The sequence below is a fragment of the Arachis duranensis genome, chromosome 4 (genome assembly GCF_000817695.3).
Source record: "Arachis duranensis cultivar V14167 chromosome 4, aradu.V14167.gnm2.J7QH, whole genome shotgun sequence".
NCBI lineage: Eukaryota > Viridiplantae > Streptophyta > Magnoliopsida > Fabales > Fabaceae > Arachis > Arachis duranensis.
In genome coordinates this window covers 108,743,698-108,760,937 of record NC_029775.3, presented here as the reverse complement: position 1 = coordinate 108,760,937, position 17,240 = coordinate 108,743,698, and the positions used below count along the sequence as shown (strand labels likewise).

At 37.5% G+C, this 17,240-nt stretch overlaps 1 protein-coding gene across 1 annotated transcript in view; it reads left to right on the top strand.

Moving 5' to 3' along the window:
• The first annotated feature begins 2,896 nt into the window (after positions 1-2,896).
• LOC107485741 (uncharacterized) overlaps positions 2,897-17,240 on the top strand; it is a 32,460-nt gene continuing 18,116 nt past the window's right edge. The window contains exons 1-2 of the mRNA XM_052260672.1: positions 2,897-3,397; positions 3,817-3,881. Of these exons, the coding sequence (XP_052116632.1) occupies positions 3,292-3,397; positions 3,817-3,881 (171 nt within the window). The 5' untranslated portion in view covers positions 2,897-3,291. The remainder of the gene's footprint in view (positions 3,398-3,816; positions 3,882-17,240) is intronic.

Genomic DNA, 17,240 nt, shown 5'->3' with positions numbered 1-17,240 from the left:
GGGGGGTTTATTAGGGTTATAGGTGCTTTTTATTTTCATGCAAAGTTGTTTTCCCATGCTTTTTCATGGTAAGCTATTTTTGGATTGGTCCCTATAGTTGCTTTCTATTTTCATGCAAAGTTGTTCTGATTCCATAACTCTCCCCAATCCCCATCCCCAAATAAAAACAAATACTATTATAAAAATTTGTAATGTAATTATTATTAATCTATCACATAATACAAATTTTTAAATTTTATAAAATACAATTTTTTTTATAGACTCGAATTCGATTTAACATTAATTCCAGGGCAATTTACTTAAATAAATAAAAAGGGGGATTTATTTACGTAAATGTATTATGTGCAAAACGGATTTATATGTAAACCGTGGCAACCCACCACGGTTTCTAAACATGCATAAACCGTGGGAGGTCACCACGGATTAGGAGCAAAAATTTGTAAGAGTAAACCGTGGTAGGTCACCACGGTTTATGCTTGCCAAATTGCCTTCATAAACCGTGGTGACCTACCACGGTTTACTCTTACAAATTTTTGCTCCTAATCCGTGGTGACCTCCCACGGTTTATGCATGTTTAGAAACCGTGGTGGGTTGCCACGGTTTACATATAAATCCGTTTTGCACATAAACGTAACAACAAACAGATTTGCACATTTACGTAAATAAATCCCCCTTTTTATTTATTTAAGTAAATTGCCCTTAATTCCATATAGATATAATTATTGATGTATTAAAATAATTGTATAGATTAAATTTATGCTATAGAATTCACGTTCAACTGATATTTATAATTTTTTTTATATTTTTTTGGAAGTGCTTATTCGAATTACTATGGAAGTTAAAATGGGGTGCTAATTCAAAATATGTAAATTCGAACTAATATGGGCAACTGTGTGTAATTTGAAAGTAATTGCATGCCAAAAATTTAGATTATTGATATTATTAATATTTTTTTATTATTTTTAATTTTTTTTAAAAAATATATATATCTCGTTTACACTGTAAACAAGATATATAACTCGTTTACACTGTAAATGAAATAAACACGTATCGCATACATTTGTCTTACTTCGTATACAATAACGAGATATATACAAAATTATATTTTTCAAATTATTTATTTTAGTAATTATTACATTTATTTAATTTATAAAAATAAAAAATCCCAAAAAACACAACAAATTAATTATTCAACTGTGCATAGGGGCAATAATGTAATTTGAGGTATTTGTCGTTTTGCGCAGCAACCAGTTTTCAAAAATTGTTAATAAAAATGATATAAAATTTGAACGAGTAATTATCCAAATCAGTCCTTGAGGATTTTAGAATTGGATATTTTAATCCCAAAAAAATTAATACACAGATTAATTCCCAAGATTTTACTCCAGTAGACAAATCAGCTCCTAATTTATTTTCTGGCAGTGTAATTACCCAAATCAGTCCCCAAAGATTTAAAAAACGGACATTTTAGTCCCCAAGAAAAACTAATGTATAAATTAATCTCCAACATTTCTCTCTGTTAGACATAATAGTCCCCGTCCAAAAATAAAATAAAATAAAAGGTTTAATAGTCTAGAGGGTTTAGAATTTAGGGTTGGAAATAAGGATAGATCGGCGTTTACCGAAAGACAGGTAGTTGTTTGGAAATAAGAGTGGATCGACGTTTACCGAAAGACAGATAGTTGTCTCTACTGAAATTGTAAAAGAATATTATGTATGTGTGTGTGATGTATGAGCATCTTTTCTATTTTTTTCTAGTGAATTTACATTCAATTTGTTGAGTTTAATCAAGAATTAATTATCTTTTAGTCATTATAGATGCTACTTTGAGTCGTGTGAAATTCTTATTATTTTAGGTAACATTCGGTTGGATTTGATAGAGTTTTTGCAGAAAAAGAGAAGAAGGCGAATGATGCTGTCAAATGCAAGAACATCCCCAAAAAATTGATAATCAGTCCTGCTACCTCCGTCGGCCCAAAACATGTTTGCCAACATGTTATCCTTAGTTAAATTGTATCTCGATATGCTCATTGGGTCTGCAACTGCCTTTCCCTCTAGGTATACAATTGCGGCATTAGAATTTCCGTCCACTATCTTGGGACGCTTACTCTGGTCAACATAGTTATATGTGTCCTTCTTGCTGAACCCCATAAAGGAATAACCACCCGCCTAGCCAGTCATATACCCTAATATTTTAGATGTCAGGATTCCATGAGCCTGCATCCCATGAATTTGTTCCTTTGCTGATTTAGTCTTTTTCCTAAAATTTGGTATCATATAAAAGAATTTAATGAATAAATTTATTATTATTTTTGTCTAAAAAATACAAAAAATATAGTACAATATTATTGTGCAATTAATAATAATAATTATTTTATTTTATTTTATTTTTGGACGGAAGACTATTATGTCTAACAGAGACAAACATTGAAGATTGATTTGTACATTAGTTTTTTTTTTTGGACTAAAATGTCCGTTTTTAAAATTTTTGGAAACTGATTTGAGTAATTACACTGCCAAAAAGTAAATTAGGGACTGATTTATCTGCCGGAATAAAACCTTAGAGATTAATCTGTATATTAATTTTTTTTGGGACTAAAATGTCCGATTCTAAAATCCTCACTGATTTGGGTAATGACTCAATTTGAACCTACGCATTACTGTGAGAGCGAAAGCAGAGAGACGTTGGGAAATGGGCATGGCAGGTGCCACTTCCAATTGCAAAGCTTCAAACTTGAAATCAAATTTCCGAACTTTCTAACACTCTCTGTATGAAATGTGCTTCCTTTTTTTTTGAAGCATCTCAAAACACACAAACTTTACGGAAAAAGGCCACACGTCTTCATCATTTCATCGTCTTTTTTTTCGTTTCAAAACAACCTTAGAATTGGTCCCTCCCTATAATACTAGTATCACATTTCTCCTCTTCCTTTGCTCCTTCCATGTCCAAACCTATGTTACTGGGACCTGGTGAATCTTATCTAGGTCAGTGGTGAAGTGAGTGGTGACTACCCCTTTTGTCTTTTCATATATATAAGCTTGTGTTGTGTGTGGGAAGTGAAAGAGAATTCGTAATTAGCTGTTAAAGATGAGTGTTTTGTGTAAGAAGAGTGAAGAATTTCGGAAGAAGAGAGATGGGTTGGTTAAGAAAGAGTCGTTAACTGATTCCACTGCTGAGTCAAGAGAAAGCAGTTTCAGTGGATCAAATTCAAGTTCCTCATGTTCATCAAATGAAGAAGCAAAAGCAGCAAAAGGGTCTTCTTCTCCATCTCCACCTGCTCCTCCTCTTGGATGGCCTATTCTGAAAGCGAGTGTGGGAAATCTGATGAAAAAGATAATGATCAAGAACATCATTTGGATGACACAAAATTTAGTAGTATTGGTTCAAAAGTGTCAGGTCAGTTTCTCGTTATTTTAGAAATCTGTCTTGTTTAATGATATCAGAACTATAAAAGGGGTTGATGTGCTTGAATTTTCAAAAGTATAACGATGACAACGCTTTTATTTTTATTTTTTTTCAGTTTAATTATTCATTGGAATCTAATAATCCCTTTTTATGTCGGTTTAGTTGTAGTTTTTTTTTTTTGGTGACGGTTTAGTTGTAGTTTATTCTCCTAAATCATTTTTCTACCTATCAATTTTCAAATAAGGAATTTTTTTTACTGTTTGTTCTGTTTTTAAAATAATAAATGTATTTCACTTTTACCTTATTTAGTAGGAAGCAGAAGAACTATTAGAAGATGATTAGGATGATATATGATTATTGTTAGTAGGTTTGTTAATTTAATTACTTTATTTCCTTTCAAATTGGAGCAGATGCTGAAATGAGTTGCTTGGTGAAGACATGTCAGGTTCTGGGAAAGGGGTTTGTTCTGACTAAGGTAAAATTATCTACCCATTTCTTTAGAATTCAAACTTATTATTAACCTGAATCTTTGATAAGCTTTTTCTACGGTGAAGAATTGCGTATGTTTGGTATGATGTGTTGGAAAATGATTCAATAGAGTTAAATGGAAATGAAATGAGGTGGGTAAAATATTGAGTTTAAAATCTATATGTTTTTTTCTTTGTTTGGATTTTGATCCCAATGAAAAAATCTGGACAGGATCTCCTACTTCTAAGGCCTTGATTTTAGGCTTCAAGATTAAGTACTACTTTATTCATATTAACTTCCTTCAATATCTTCACTATGTCTGTCCATTTTACTACTTTAACGCTTACGCCTCACTACAATATTGCATTTGAATTTTGGTTTTACATTTAAACTTATATTTCTGAGAATTTTTGTTTTAATTAAAAACTATCTAAATTTACATAATACAAAAAGATAAAAAATTTTAGAATGAAATTTTATAACTAAAATTTGAAAATGAAATCTTTTAATTTTTATCCATAATGTAATATAAATTAAATTGACATGTTCTATCTTAAAAAGTAAAGCTTACATAATGCCTTCTAAGAGTCTTTTGCTTTAATTAAAACTATCTACATTTAGTCATTTACATATTACAAAAAGATAAAAAAGAATCTTAGAATGAAATTTAAAAATAAAATCTTTTAATTTTTATCCATAATGTAATATAAATCAAATTAACACACTTTATTTTAGAAAGTGAAACTTACATAAATAAATACTATATCTAAAAATAGGAAACCAAAAAAGAAGAAGAAGAAATAAGAAACCAAGAAGAATGAATGACGAGCAATCAGATTCTGCAATGATAAATCTGTTGGATATCATAGACCCGTGGGATATGATAGACTTTGATGCCGATGAACCACCGCAGTTTCAGTTTGAGTCTCCGCCTCTGCCTGAGCCCGTTTGGAATGGGGACGAAAACAAGATTGTTGGTGCCGATGTAGGTGATTCCTAGCCCCAGCTGTGTGCCATGGACGTGAGTGGTAATCAACCACCTCAACCAGTTATTGATGAGTGTTTGATAGAACACTATTGTGGAAGCCCATTATCTGGTTATCAACCACTTCCTCAGTCATGTGCCATTGACGTCTGTGGTAGTCAACCACTTCAGCTATCGTCTCAGCCTCAGCTTCAGCCTTGGTTTTGGCCACTTCAGTCTGAACCTCAGCCGTGTGCCATTGATGTGTGTGGTAATCAACCACCTCAGCTACCGTCTCAGCCTCAGCTTCAGCCTTGGTCTTGGCCACTTCAGTCTGAACCTTAGCCGTATGCCATTGACATGTGTGGTAATCAACCACCACAGCTACCATCTCAGCCTCAGCCTTGGTCTTGGACACTTCAGTCTGAGCCTCAGCCGTGTGCCATTGACATGTGTGGTAATCAACCTACTCAGCTACTGTCTCAGCCTTAGCTTCAGCTTTGGTCTCGGCCTCGGCCTCAATCTCAGACGGATATAGTAAGGACGGTGACGGATGAGTTTTTCGCTGACACGTGTGGTTATCTACCACCTCAGCCTCAACCTCCGGTCTGAACTTGGAAGGAGAACAAAGCCTTTGAGTAGGTTATTACCAATTGTTTTCAGGATGCTATCCACAACAGCTGGGAGGCCGTGGCTGCTCGTCTCCTAGGCAGGACCCCGGCACAGCTGCAAGAACGCTTTCAGAAGCTGATGAACGATATCAATGCCATCCATAACGGTTATCCTACAAACACACCTCTCAATGCTGCATCTGATAACATGATCACCATGATGGAACACAACCCTCTCTGCATCCCCATCATCAATGCAACACCATCACCACCACCACCATCACTGCCTTATTCAGGTCGGTATTCTCAATATTTTCATTCTCTTCTTATTTTGCAAGGTTTATTTCCCGTATTCTTTCTTTCTTTTTATTTACTTATTCTATATTTCCTTTTTCCTATCAGTTTTAGGGCGAATCACAAAAATAAACTAAAAAGAGGAGTAAATTACACCGTTCAACCAAAATAAAAAATGTTACATGGATCTTCTAAAACTACCATTTTATGTAATTCGAATGAGTCAAATTCGAATTAAAAAAATCAATAGTAATTCGAATTAGGCCAATTCGATTTAGTTGGGTTGCTAGTAATTCTAATTAAGCCAATTCAAATTATACATGTTTGCAGTCGTAGTGTAGTTCGAATTAGAGTGATTCGAATTATGCATGAATGTAACTTATGGTAGTTCAAATGGGAGGGATACCAATTATGAAAGCATGTAGCGAAGGATAGTTCAAATAGATAAATTCGAATTATGCATGAGTATGTTCGAAGTTTTTTGCTTCGAATTATCAAGCCACCCACGTAAATTCTACGACATAAATTTAATCCATACAATTATTTTAATACACTAATAATTATATCTATATTGAGTCAAAGCTAAATTAGTTAGATAATATGAGTCTATGAACAAAAATTGCATGTTATAAAGTGTTCATAACCTGGCCCAATGATAAGGCCCAAGACCCAACGAAAGGCCCAATCCAAAGGATTAAGCCTCGCCCTATACTGACCTACTCCTGACAAAGTCGGTTCTCACCACGACTTATCCCAAAGAAGTCGGGGACGAAGATTGGCTGGCAGATAAACACTCATTTTCAAATGAGTAACTGCCCCTAAAATCTCTCTACCCACTTCCAGAAGCCATATCGTAACCTCCCTAAGATAAAGGGACGGTTATACACCCTGAAAAGTGGAACTACTCCAACGGTGGTTATTGGTCCACCACTATAAATACACTGACATCCCTCAAGTATCTCTAAACCCAATACTCTCTAGACCTGCTTACACCCTTGCTGACTTAGGCATCAGAGTGTCTTTGCAGGTACCACCCCCATTCACTCGTACTCACAAGTCGGACGAAAGCCTAGGAGCGCGATTTTCTTCGAAGGTTTCTCTCCACAAACGATTGGGCCAACCTAACGAGTCAAGCCCATTATCTCCGGTTACTCTACGTAACATTGGCGCCGTTGCCGGGGAGCCGAGAGATCAACCAATAATGGCGGACAACTCACCAGAAGATGGACATACAGCGTTTGATTCTGAGCAAGAAAATTCAGATACCAGAAACAATGACGCAGACCTGACCCTTCATCAAGGAACCAGCGACCAGCATGAAGAAGGCACCTCTGGGATCAAAAACCCAAAGGCAAATTCCTCGGAAGGACGAGAATCCGGAAAGGAAGGGCCACCCCATGTAACCGAGCTAATGGGGCTGGTCCACGGCCACCAAGGTCGTCTGGAGCAACTGGAACAGGAACTAGAACGACAACGACAACGAGAGGCAGAGCGAAACCTCAGGGAGGAAATAGAACGACGAAAAGAGTTGGAAGAAAAACTCACAAAGCTTGAATCCTCCCTTAAAGGCCGAGACTCCTGCGACAACTGAGAAGAGTCGCCCTTGGAAGGAGAGGACCCGTTCAGCGAGGACATAATGAGGGCGAAGGTTCGAAGAAACTTCAAAAGCCCTGATATCTCTATGACGGAACCACAGACCCAAAGCATCATTTAAGCAATTTCAAAAGTCGGATGTATCTGGCTGATGCTTCTGATGCAACGCGTTGCAAGGCTTTTTCGACCACCTTGTCAAAAGCGGCGATGAAGTGGTTCGATAGCCTCCCTCCAAGGTCGGTTACCAGCTTTGAGGACCTCTCAAGAAAATTCCTGATGCGATTCTCCATCCAGAAGGATAAAGTAAAACACGCACCAAGCCTCTTGGGAGTTAAACAGGAGGTCGGGGAACCTCTGCGTGATTACATGGAAAGGTTCAACAAAGCGTGTTTGGAAATTCAAGATCTGCCCACCAGAGGCAGTTATCATGGGATTAGTAAATGGACTTAGGGAAGGACCCTTCTCGCAGTCCATATCAAAAAGGCACCCGACCTCTTTGAGTGATGTACAGGAGAGAGCAGAAAAGTACATTAACATGGAGGAAAATGCCAGACTGAGAGAGTCGAGTTGGCGATCTGGGCACTCTCCCTCGATAAAAGAAAGGGAGAGGGAGCCCAAGAAGAAAGAAGACCTCGGTCTCGATAGATCCAGGAAATATCACTCTTATACTCCTCTAAAGGTTTCTATAGTGGACGTATACAGAGAAATTTGCAATACTGAAAGGTTACCGCTTCCCAGGCCCATTAAAAATAAAAAAAGGGGAGTCGCAGCGATTACTGCGAGTACCATAAAATATATGGTCACTCAACAAACGACTGTTACGACCTCAAAAATGTGATAGAAAAGCTGGCCAGAGAAGGCCGACTTGACAGATATCTCATAAAAAGGTCAGACAATCATGGGAAGAGAAAGCGAGATGACGCGGATAGAAGAGACCCACCACTGCAGACTCCAGAGAGACATATACGTATGATCTCAGGTGGATTCGCGGGAGGGGGACTCACCAAGTCCTCTCGCAAGAGACACCTCAAGCGAGTCTACCAGGTCGGGAGCGAATCGCCCGACCTTCCTACCATCTCATTTACAAAGGAGGATGGGCAAGGAGTAATCCCTGGACACGACGATCCAGTGGTGATAACCATGATCCTAGCCAATGCCCATCTCCACAGAACTCTAGTAGATCAAGGAAGCTCGGCGGACATCCTTTTCAAACCCGCATTTGACAAGCTAGGGTTGGATGAGAGAGAGCTAAGAGCCTACCCCGACACCTTATACGGGCTAGGCGACACGCCAATAAAGCCACTGGGATTCTTACCCCTTCATACTACCTTTGGAAAAGGGGAAAAATCCAAAACTCTAAGTATAGACTTCATAGTCATCGACGTAGGGTCAGCATATAATGCCCTAATCGGAAGAGCTACCCTAAATCGACTCGGAGCGGTGGTATCCACCCCCCATCTCTGCATGAAATTCACGACAACAGCGGGGGTAGCAACGATGCGGGAAAACCAGAAATTGGCAAGAAAGTGTTACAATGAAAGCTTGAACCTGAGGGGAAAAGGCAAAGAGGTTCACACCATAGAGCTCGGCGGTGCAAGGGCCAAAGAAGAGTTGCGACCATAGCCAGGAGGAAAAACCGAGGAAATACAGGTCGGCAAAGAGGAGGGAAAAAATACCAACATAGGAGCCAACCTAGGGGAAACCCTGAAGCAAGGGTTGACTAAGCTTCTAAAAGACAATTCTGACCTCTTTGCCTGAAAAGCCTCCGACATGCCTGGGATAGATCCCGAGCTTATGTCCCACAAGCTCTCGGTGTATCCAGGATCCCGACCTGTACAACAGCGAAGGCGCAAGCTCGGCCCAGAACGAGCCCTAGTGGTGGAGGAGCAAGTACAGGCACTCCTAGAAGCCGGCTTCATCAGAGAAGTTAAATATCCAACATGGCTAGCAAATGTAGTGCTAGTCAAGAAGCAAAACGGCCAATGTAGGATGTGTGTCGACTACACCGACTTCAATAAGGCGTGTCCCAAGGACCCTTATCCACTCCCAAGTATTGATACTCTAGTAGACTCTAGCTCGGGGTATCAATACTTGTCATTCATGGATGCCTACTCGGGATATAATCAAATCCCTATGTATGAGCCAGACCAAGAGAAAACATCGTTCATCACGCCCTGAGCAAATTTCTGCTATGTGGTCATGCCATTTGGATTAAAAAATGCAGGGGCCACATACTAAAGGCTGATGAACAAGGTGTTCGCCCCCCACCTCGGGAGCTTAATGGAAGTCTACGTAGACGACATGCTAGTAAAAACTAAGGAAGAAGCTGATCTCTTGACAGGCCTCTCGCAAGTCTTCGACACCATAAGGTTGCACGGGATGAGGCTAAATCCCGCAAAGTGTACCTTCGCAGTGGAGGCCAGAAAATTCCTAGGATTTATGCTGACGCAAAGAGGGATTGAAGCCAATCCCGATAAGTGTCAAGCTATACTGGAAATGAAGAGCCCGACTTACTTAAAGGAGGTTCAACAACTAAATGACCGACTTACAGCCCTCTCCAGGTTCTTGGCAGGATCAGCATTAAAATCCCTTCCACTGTTCTCTTTATTAAGAAAGGGATACCACTTTGAATGGACTCCAGAATGCGAAGGAGCATTCCAGGAGTTCAAAAGGTTCTTGAGCCAACCTCCAATCCTAACCCGACCTCTAGTTGGGGAAGATCTCGTCATATATCTGTCCGTAGTAGACAAAGCTGTCGCATCAGCCCTGATAAGGGAGAATGAGGTCGGACAACATCCAGTATACTTCATCAGCAAAGTTCTACAAGGCCCCGAACTAAGGTACCACAAACTGGAGAAATTTGCTTACTCCTTAGTAATAGCCTCACTGAGGCTATGGCCTTACTTTCAAGCTCATACGATATGAGTCCAAACGAACCAACCCATGAAGCAAATCCTCCAAAAGACGGATGTTGTAGGGAGAATGGTTCAATGGGCAATAGAGCTCTCCGAGTTTGACTTGAAGTATGAAACTCGGACAACAATCAAAGCTCAATGCCTCACCGACTTCGTAGCAAAATACACGGGAGATCAAGAGGAAAAGCCAACTACATGGGAACTTTACGTAGATGGATCATCAAACAAGACAGGAAGCGGTGCAGGCATAATACTGGCTGACGAAAGGGGAACCCAAATAGAGGTATCCCTCAAATTTGAATTCCCAGCTTCAAATAATCAGGCAGAATATGAAGCCCTGATTGCAGGATTGAAGCTGGCAGAAGAAGTCGGTGCAACAAAAGTGATGATATACAGTGACTCTCAAGTGGTGACCTCCCAGATAAATGGAGAGTACCAAGCTAAAGACCCGAACATGAAAAGATACTTGGAAAGAACTCTGGAGTACCTCGGGCACTTTGCGGAAACCGAGGTTAAGCACATAACCCGAGATCTCAATAGTAGAGCAGACGCCCTCTCCAAGTTAGCAAGTACCACGCCAGGAGGAAATAATAGAAGCTTGATCCAGGAAACTCTCCAAGAACCCTTTGTGGTTAAAGTAGAGGACAAACGAGATGTCCTTGAGGTAACTGGGCTAAACCTCGGATGGATGAATCCCTTGGTCGAATACCTAAAATTCGACATCCTCCCCAAAGAGGAAAAAGAGATTAAGAAAATCCGGAGGGAAGCACAACATTACACTCTGGTGAAAAATATCCTTTATAAAAGAGGAATATCAACGCCATTTTTGAAGTGCGTACCGACCTCAAGGACCACTGAAGTACTAGAGAAGGTTCATAATGGGATCTGCGGAAACCATCTCGGAGCCAGGTCGCTAGCTAGGAAAGTAATCCGAGCTGGATTCTACTGGCCGACCTTGCAGAAAGATGCCACAGAATTTGTGAAAAAATGCCAACCATGCCAAACGCACGCAAATTTCCACGTGGCTCCCCCCGAGGACCTCATTAGTATAACTTCTCCATGGCCCTTCGCAAAGTGGGGAATGGATTTGTTAGGTCCTTTTTCCCAGGCGCCAGGACAAGTCAAATACTTAATCGTGGGAATAGATTAGTTCACAAAGTGGATAGAAGCAGAACCATTAGCCACCATCATAGCCCAAAGAAGTCGGAGGTTCCTCTACAAAAATATCATCACAAGGTATGGAATACCTTATTCCATTACTACAGATAACGAAACGCAGTTCACCGACTCCACCTTTAGAAACCTAGTGGCCAGTATAAAGATCAAACACCAGTTCACCTCGGTGGAACATCCCCAAGCAAATGGACAAGTCGAGGCAGCCAACAAAGTCATATTGGCAGGGCTAAAGAAAAGACTACAAGATGCAAAAGGAGCCTAGACAGAGGAGCTCCCCCAAGTGTTGTGGGCTTACCGGACGACACCACAATCTGCTACTGGAGAAACGCCCTTTTGACTTGTCTATGGTGTAGAAGCTATGATACCAGTGGAAATCAGTGAACAAAGCCCAAGGGTGATCCTCCATGATGAAATCGGGAACATACAGGGGCACAAAGAGGAACTTGATTTGCTCCCCGAAGTCCGAGAGCAAGCCCTGGTGCCGCCAGCCCTGGCACGGGACCTCGCCTTGGCCTCCTGGACTCTCTGGTAAGATTCACTGGAATTCTTCTTTGCCATCTCTATTCAAAACAAATTAATAGTCAAAAGAACAAGTCAGAAGAAACAAAGTCGGAAAACATAAACAAAGTAAAGGCTACCTAATTGTGTCTGGACAAAGGTCAGAGCCCCCTGGAGAAACTTCTTAGTATCCAGATATGGGCCTTCCCCCACACTTCTCGGAGGAACCCTACAATGGCTGCCTCTACCTCATCCAGGTCATCCAAACCATATTTCTCACATGGGGAAGCCTCTAGCCAGTACAGAGGAAAACAAGGGGAAGAACTCTCGTCTAAGAAAAAGGGGTGGTGACCCTCTACGTCTTGAATTTTGAAAAAATAATTTTTGAAGTCATGGAAGGATTCGTCAAAAAGGGTAAAAACTCTCCGACCTTGTATAGCTCGGAAAGACACCCATTGTTGCTTGTTGTTTAGCCCACTGAAGGGCTTGGTCATGTGGAAGAGATAAAAGAAAATCCTCAAGGAAGTCGAAAAGTCTAAAGCGTGACTAATAAACTGGTAGATTTTCAGAAAACCCCAGGAATTAGGGTGAAGTTGGGTAGGAGCAACTCGGCAGTAACATAAGACAATAATTTCGAAGTCAGAAAATGGAAGAAAAATACCCAAACGGGTAACCATGCTCTCATATCAGTAGCCTTCCCGAAGCAAACCCGGTCTTCTGGACCCGAGACCACTAATTCGTACTTCGGCTCATCCTCCTCAGAAATACAAATTCTGTGGTGAGTGCGAAAGTTGGTAATAAATTCGGCATCAACTAAAGGTTCCTCTCCTAAAACAGTAACATCGACCCACTGAGCAAGAATTTCTATGGAAGACATTTTTCTTTTCCTAAAAAGGATTAGCGAAACCTACAAAGGAAAAAAGAAAAAGATCAAGAACAGGGTCTCTAAGGGGACATGGAATCAAACAGAAGCCTACAGAGTAAACTCCTCTCTCTAAGAAAGTAAAAGCATGCAAACAGAAGCACCTAGTAAAAGAGAAGGGGAGAAAGAACCAACCTTTGCCTGGAAAAAGGTAGAGGAAGATGAAAGCCTTCAAACAAGAATTCCCCACGAACAGATGAGAAGCAAAAAATCGCAGAAACGAAACAACGAAAGAGAGGGAAAGTATTTATAAACACGTTAGGGGCATAATGGTAAAAATAGAAGTGGTCATTAATGAGTGCACCGTTACCAAGGTAATCAATCCCTACGTGAACCTCTAACGGACGCGACGTTTGATTAGACGTAACTGTGAAAATCAAAAGCCACGAAAAGTCACGTCGGTTCCCAAGGATCACGTCGGTTCCCTCCCAGGTCGGCTACGACCCCGAGTAAAATACTCGAACCCAAGTCTTAAAAGAAATTGGGCTCGAGTAGGGGCACTGTTCATACCCTGACCCAATGATAAGGTCCAGGACCCAACAAAAGGCCCAATTCAAAGGATTGAGCCTCGCCCTATACCGACCTACTCCTGACGAAGTCGGTTCTCACCACGACTTATCCCAAAGAAGTCAGGGACGAAGATTGGCTGGCAGATAAACACTCATTCAAATGAGTAACTGCCCCTAAAATCTCTCTACCCACTTCCAGAAGCGATATCGTAACCTCCCTAAGATAAAGGGACGGTTATACACCCTGAAAAGTGGAACTACTCCAACAGTGGTTATTGGTCTACCACTATAAATACACTAACATCCATCATGTATCTCTAAGCCCAATACTCTCTAGACCTGCTTACACCCTTGCTGACTTAGGCATCAGAGTGTCTTTGCAGGTACCACCCCCATTCACTCGTACTCACAAGTCGGACGAAAGCCTAGGAGCGCGATTCTCTTCGAAGGTTTCTCTCCACAAACGATTGGGCCAACCTAACGAGTCAAGCTCATTATCTCCGGTTACCCTACGTAACATAAAGTTTAAAATTTTTTATTATATGATAGGTTAGTAATGAGTACATTATAAATTTTCATAGTACTAGTTGTAATAATGTTTAAGATTTACATAAATTGACTTACAAATTTTTATAGTATTCTCAAAATCTTCTAAAAAATTTTTCACATTTTATAAAATTATTTACAACAACAACAACAACAACAACAATAATAATAATAATAATAATAATAATAAGGTTTAAACATACTTTATTATATTAGGTTAGATAAAAATTAAACTATTTAAATAAATAATTCGATGTTTAGAAGTCAAGCATTAGAATAATTTTTTGAAAAGTATTTAACATATTATAAATTCATAATTATGTAAGTATATAAAGGATTTATTTTTTAAATTACGTTTTTAAATTAAATGACTTTTAATATTATTAGATTGTCTTATTTTTAAATCGGTCAATTCATTTTATATGTATATATTATAATTATTTATTTTGTAAAGAATACAACTAAAATTTTAATAGCAATTATTAAATTAAACATTGTTACGATGAATACTATAAAAATTTGTAATGTAATCATTACTAACCTATCACATAATAAAAATTTTTAAACTTTATAAAATACAATTTTTTTTCTATACTTCTTTTGGAAGTAATTCGAATCAGCATGCTTCGAATTACTATGAGAGTTAAAACGGTGCAGTTTGAAACATGCCAATTTGAACTAGTATGGGCAACTGTGTATAATTCGAATGAGGGTGATTCAAATTACTATGATGATTTGAACGATGACTAATTCGAATTACACTAATTCGAATTACCATGTACACATAAAATTCGAATACTGTTTATTGGCATAATTCAAATGGGTTTAATTCGAATTACATAAAAACATGTTTTTGATAAATTTTTGTCACATTTTTCTCTTTAGCAGAATTTTGTAAAATCTAACTCAACTTAGTTGATATGCGTGTTTTGCCCTTATATAAATTTAGTATTTTATTTACAAAGTTTCCCCTTAAATAAAACAATTTTTAGATTTCTCTTTAAGTAATTTATTCAAATATAGCCAGAACGCGTATAAATCATGGTTAAAAATAAAAAGATATGGTGACTCAATAGATTAAGCCAAACTTAACTAAAGTTCAACACATGCAAAATCACACCATGCCATTGTTTTAGTGTTGGAAATAGAGAATTATGATGGAGACGGGCCATTGTTGATGAAATTTTTCACGAGATATTTATCAATGGTAATAATAACAACTCCCCAAATTCAATAATATAACAACTCCCCAAATTCAACTCTCCGTTTCTTTACTTGACTCCAAATTTTATATGAAGGGAGGGGAGGGTATAGAAATACTGCACTCTACCATTTACTCTCCTTTATTGAGCTTGTCGTGCTGGGACTGCTCCTCCTTGACAACCTCTCCTATTAAACTACTCTTCTATATTAGTTTATCTTATCTTATCTTTATGTTATCTTCTCTTCTTATCTTCTCTTTACTTTTATCTTTTATAGGACAATGTTCTATATATATTTAGTTTTACCCTCATAGTTTACAATACATGTTCAATTCAATCAATCAATAATCAATAAAAATTATTTCTTTGCTTTTCTTATTCTTTCACAATTTTATTATCTCCTTCGTCAACTATTTCGTACACTCTTCTAGCTACTTGTACTTATAGCGCTGGGACTAATTGAACTCAGGCTGATTTCTCCTCTTCTGACTGTCCTTCTTCAGGCCCAACCATACCGTTTTTTCGTTGGGCAATAAAATTGGATTTTTCCTCGCTCGATTTGCTTCTTGTAGTAATCGCCGGACCGGAGCTCTTTCCCGTTTCTTTACTTCATCTCCATTACTAAACATACACCATTACTAAACATACACTTGCAGCTAAACCCCGACCTCCTTTCTTTCCATTCTGCATTACTCACTCCCTCAAACACGATCACCATTAAGTGGCGGCCAATTGAGAATCCATGCACTAGTGTTTTTCTTGATGGGAGATAAGGTCAAAGATTATATAGTAAGACATTCTTATCTTATTTGACTCTCACCCATATATATATATATATAGCTACTATTAGTGGTGAAAAAATATATATGCCATTGTCTGAAACATTTTAAATTTTAAGTGACTAGGTAGTAATAATGTAGATTATTGTCAAACATTTTAATTTTTTTTTGGCTTATTCTTTGAATAATTTATCTTTTTTATTATGTTCAACAATAGAAGAGAGAAGAGACCCAATTTTTAAAAATTATTTTAAAATATTATACATTTTTTCAATAAAAAAATAAAAAAAATAACAGAACAACAAAACAAAACAAAAAATTTGAAAAAAAAAAGAAAATAAGAGAAAAATAAAAAATAGAATAATAATGATGATAGTTATTAAAACAGATAAATTGGGGTTGGTGGGGAAGCTAAGAGTGAGGTGAAAGGGAGATAACATTTCTATAACCTTTTATTTATTTATTTATTTATTTACTAAAGATAGAAGGCTTAAATCTGCAACCTCTAAATTGAGTATGGAAGATTATGTCATTTGAGTTATAACTCGTTGACTTTTTTATTTATTCTTGATCTGTGTAGTAAATTACTTTTGAATTGTTAATTTTATCCATAAGAGTGAATTATTGAACTAAATTAACAATTGAGGTATATAATTGTAAAATAAATAAAATTTAGATATCACGAAGATAGTTATAAAAACAAGCAATCAGGTATAAATGTTCTACATGACCTGTCAACAAGCAATTGGGTATAAATGGTTTCTCAAAATTTTTTATTATACTACTTTAAAAGGTTTAATTACCCAACTATTATATATTTAATTATTTTGATGGTTAATTATTTAATAAAAAAAATATGTGAACCAATATATAAATATATACAAATAAATTATGATTAATTTAAAAATTATATTTTTTTATATATGTAATATTTTTATATACATAAATATATGTAAATCTAATTTTTAAGAAGAATTTTCTAAGCAAAGATTTGTAAAATTTTTTTCAAATAATTTAGATTACATTTTCATTAGTCAAAGCATCGAAAAACAAAGATTAATTTTGGTATGAATATATATGCATAACGTCTTTGCATAATTAAAGGAAGACAATTAAGTTTTTACTAATAATTAAATTGTTTTTAAGTATTTGTATTTGATCTATATTGTTGAGATAAAATTTTAAACACAAAAAAATCATCATAGATTATTTTATTATTTTTGTTATGTATTATTATAAACACAGTAATTCAAAAAAACTTGATGCCTTGGGATGTTTTATATGAATATCAGGGTATATATTCAGTAATGCATGAAAAATATTTATTTTTATATTTATGTTTAAAATATATATTCTT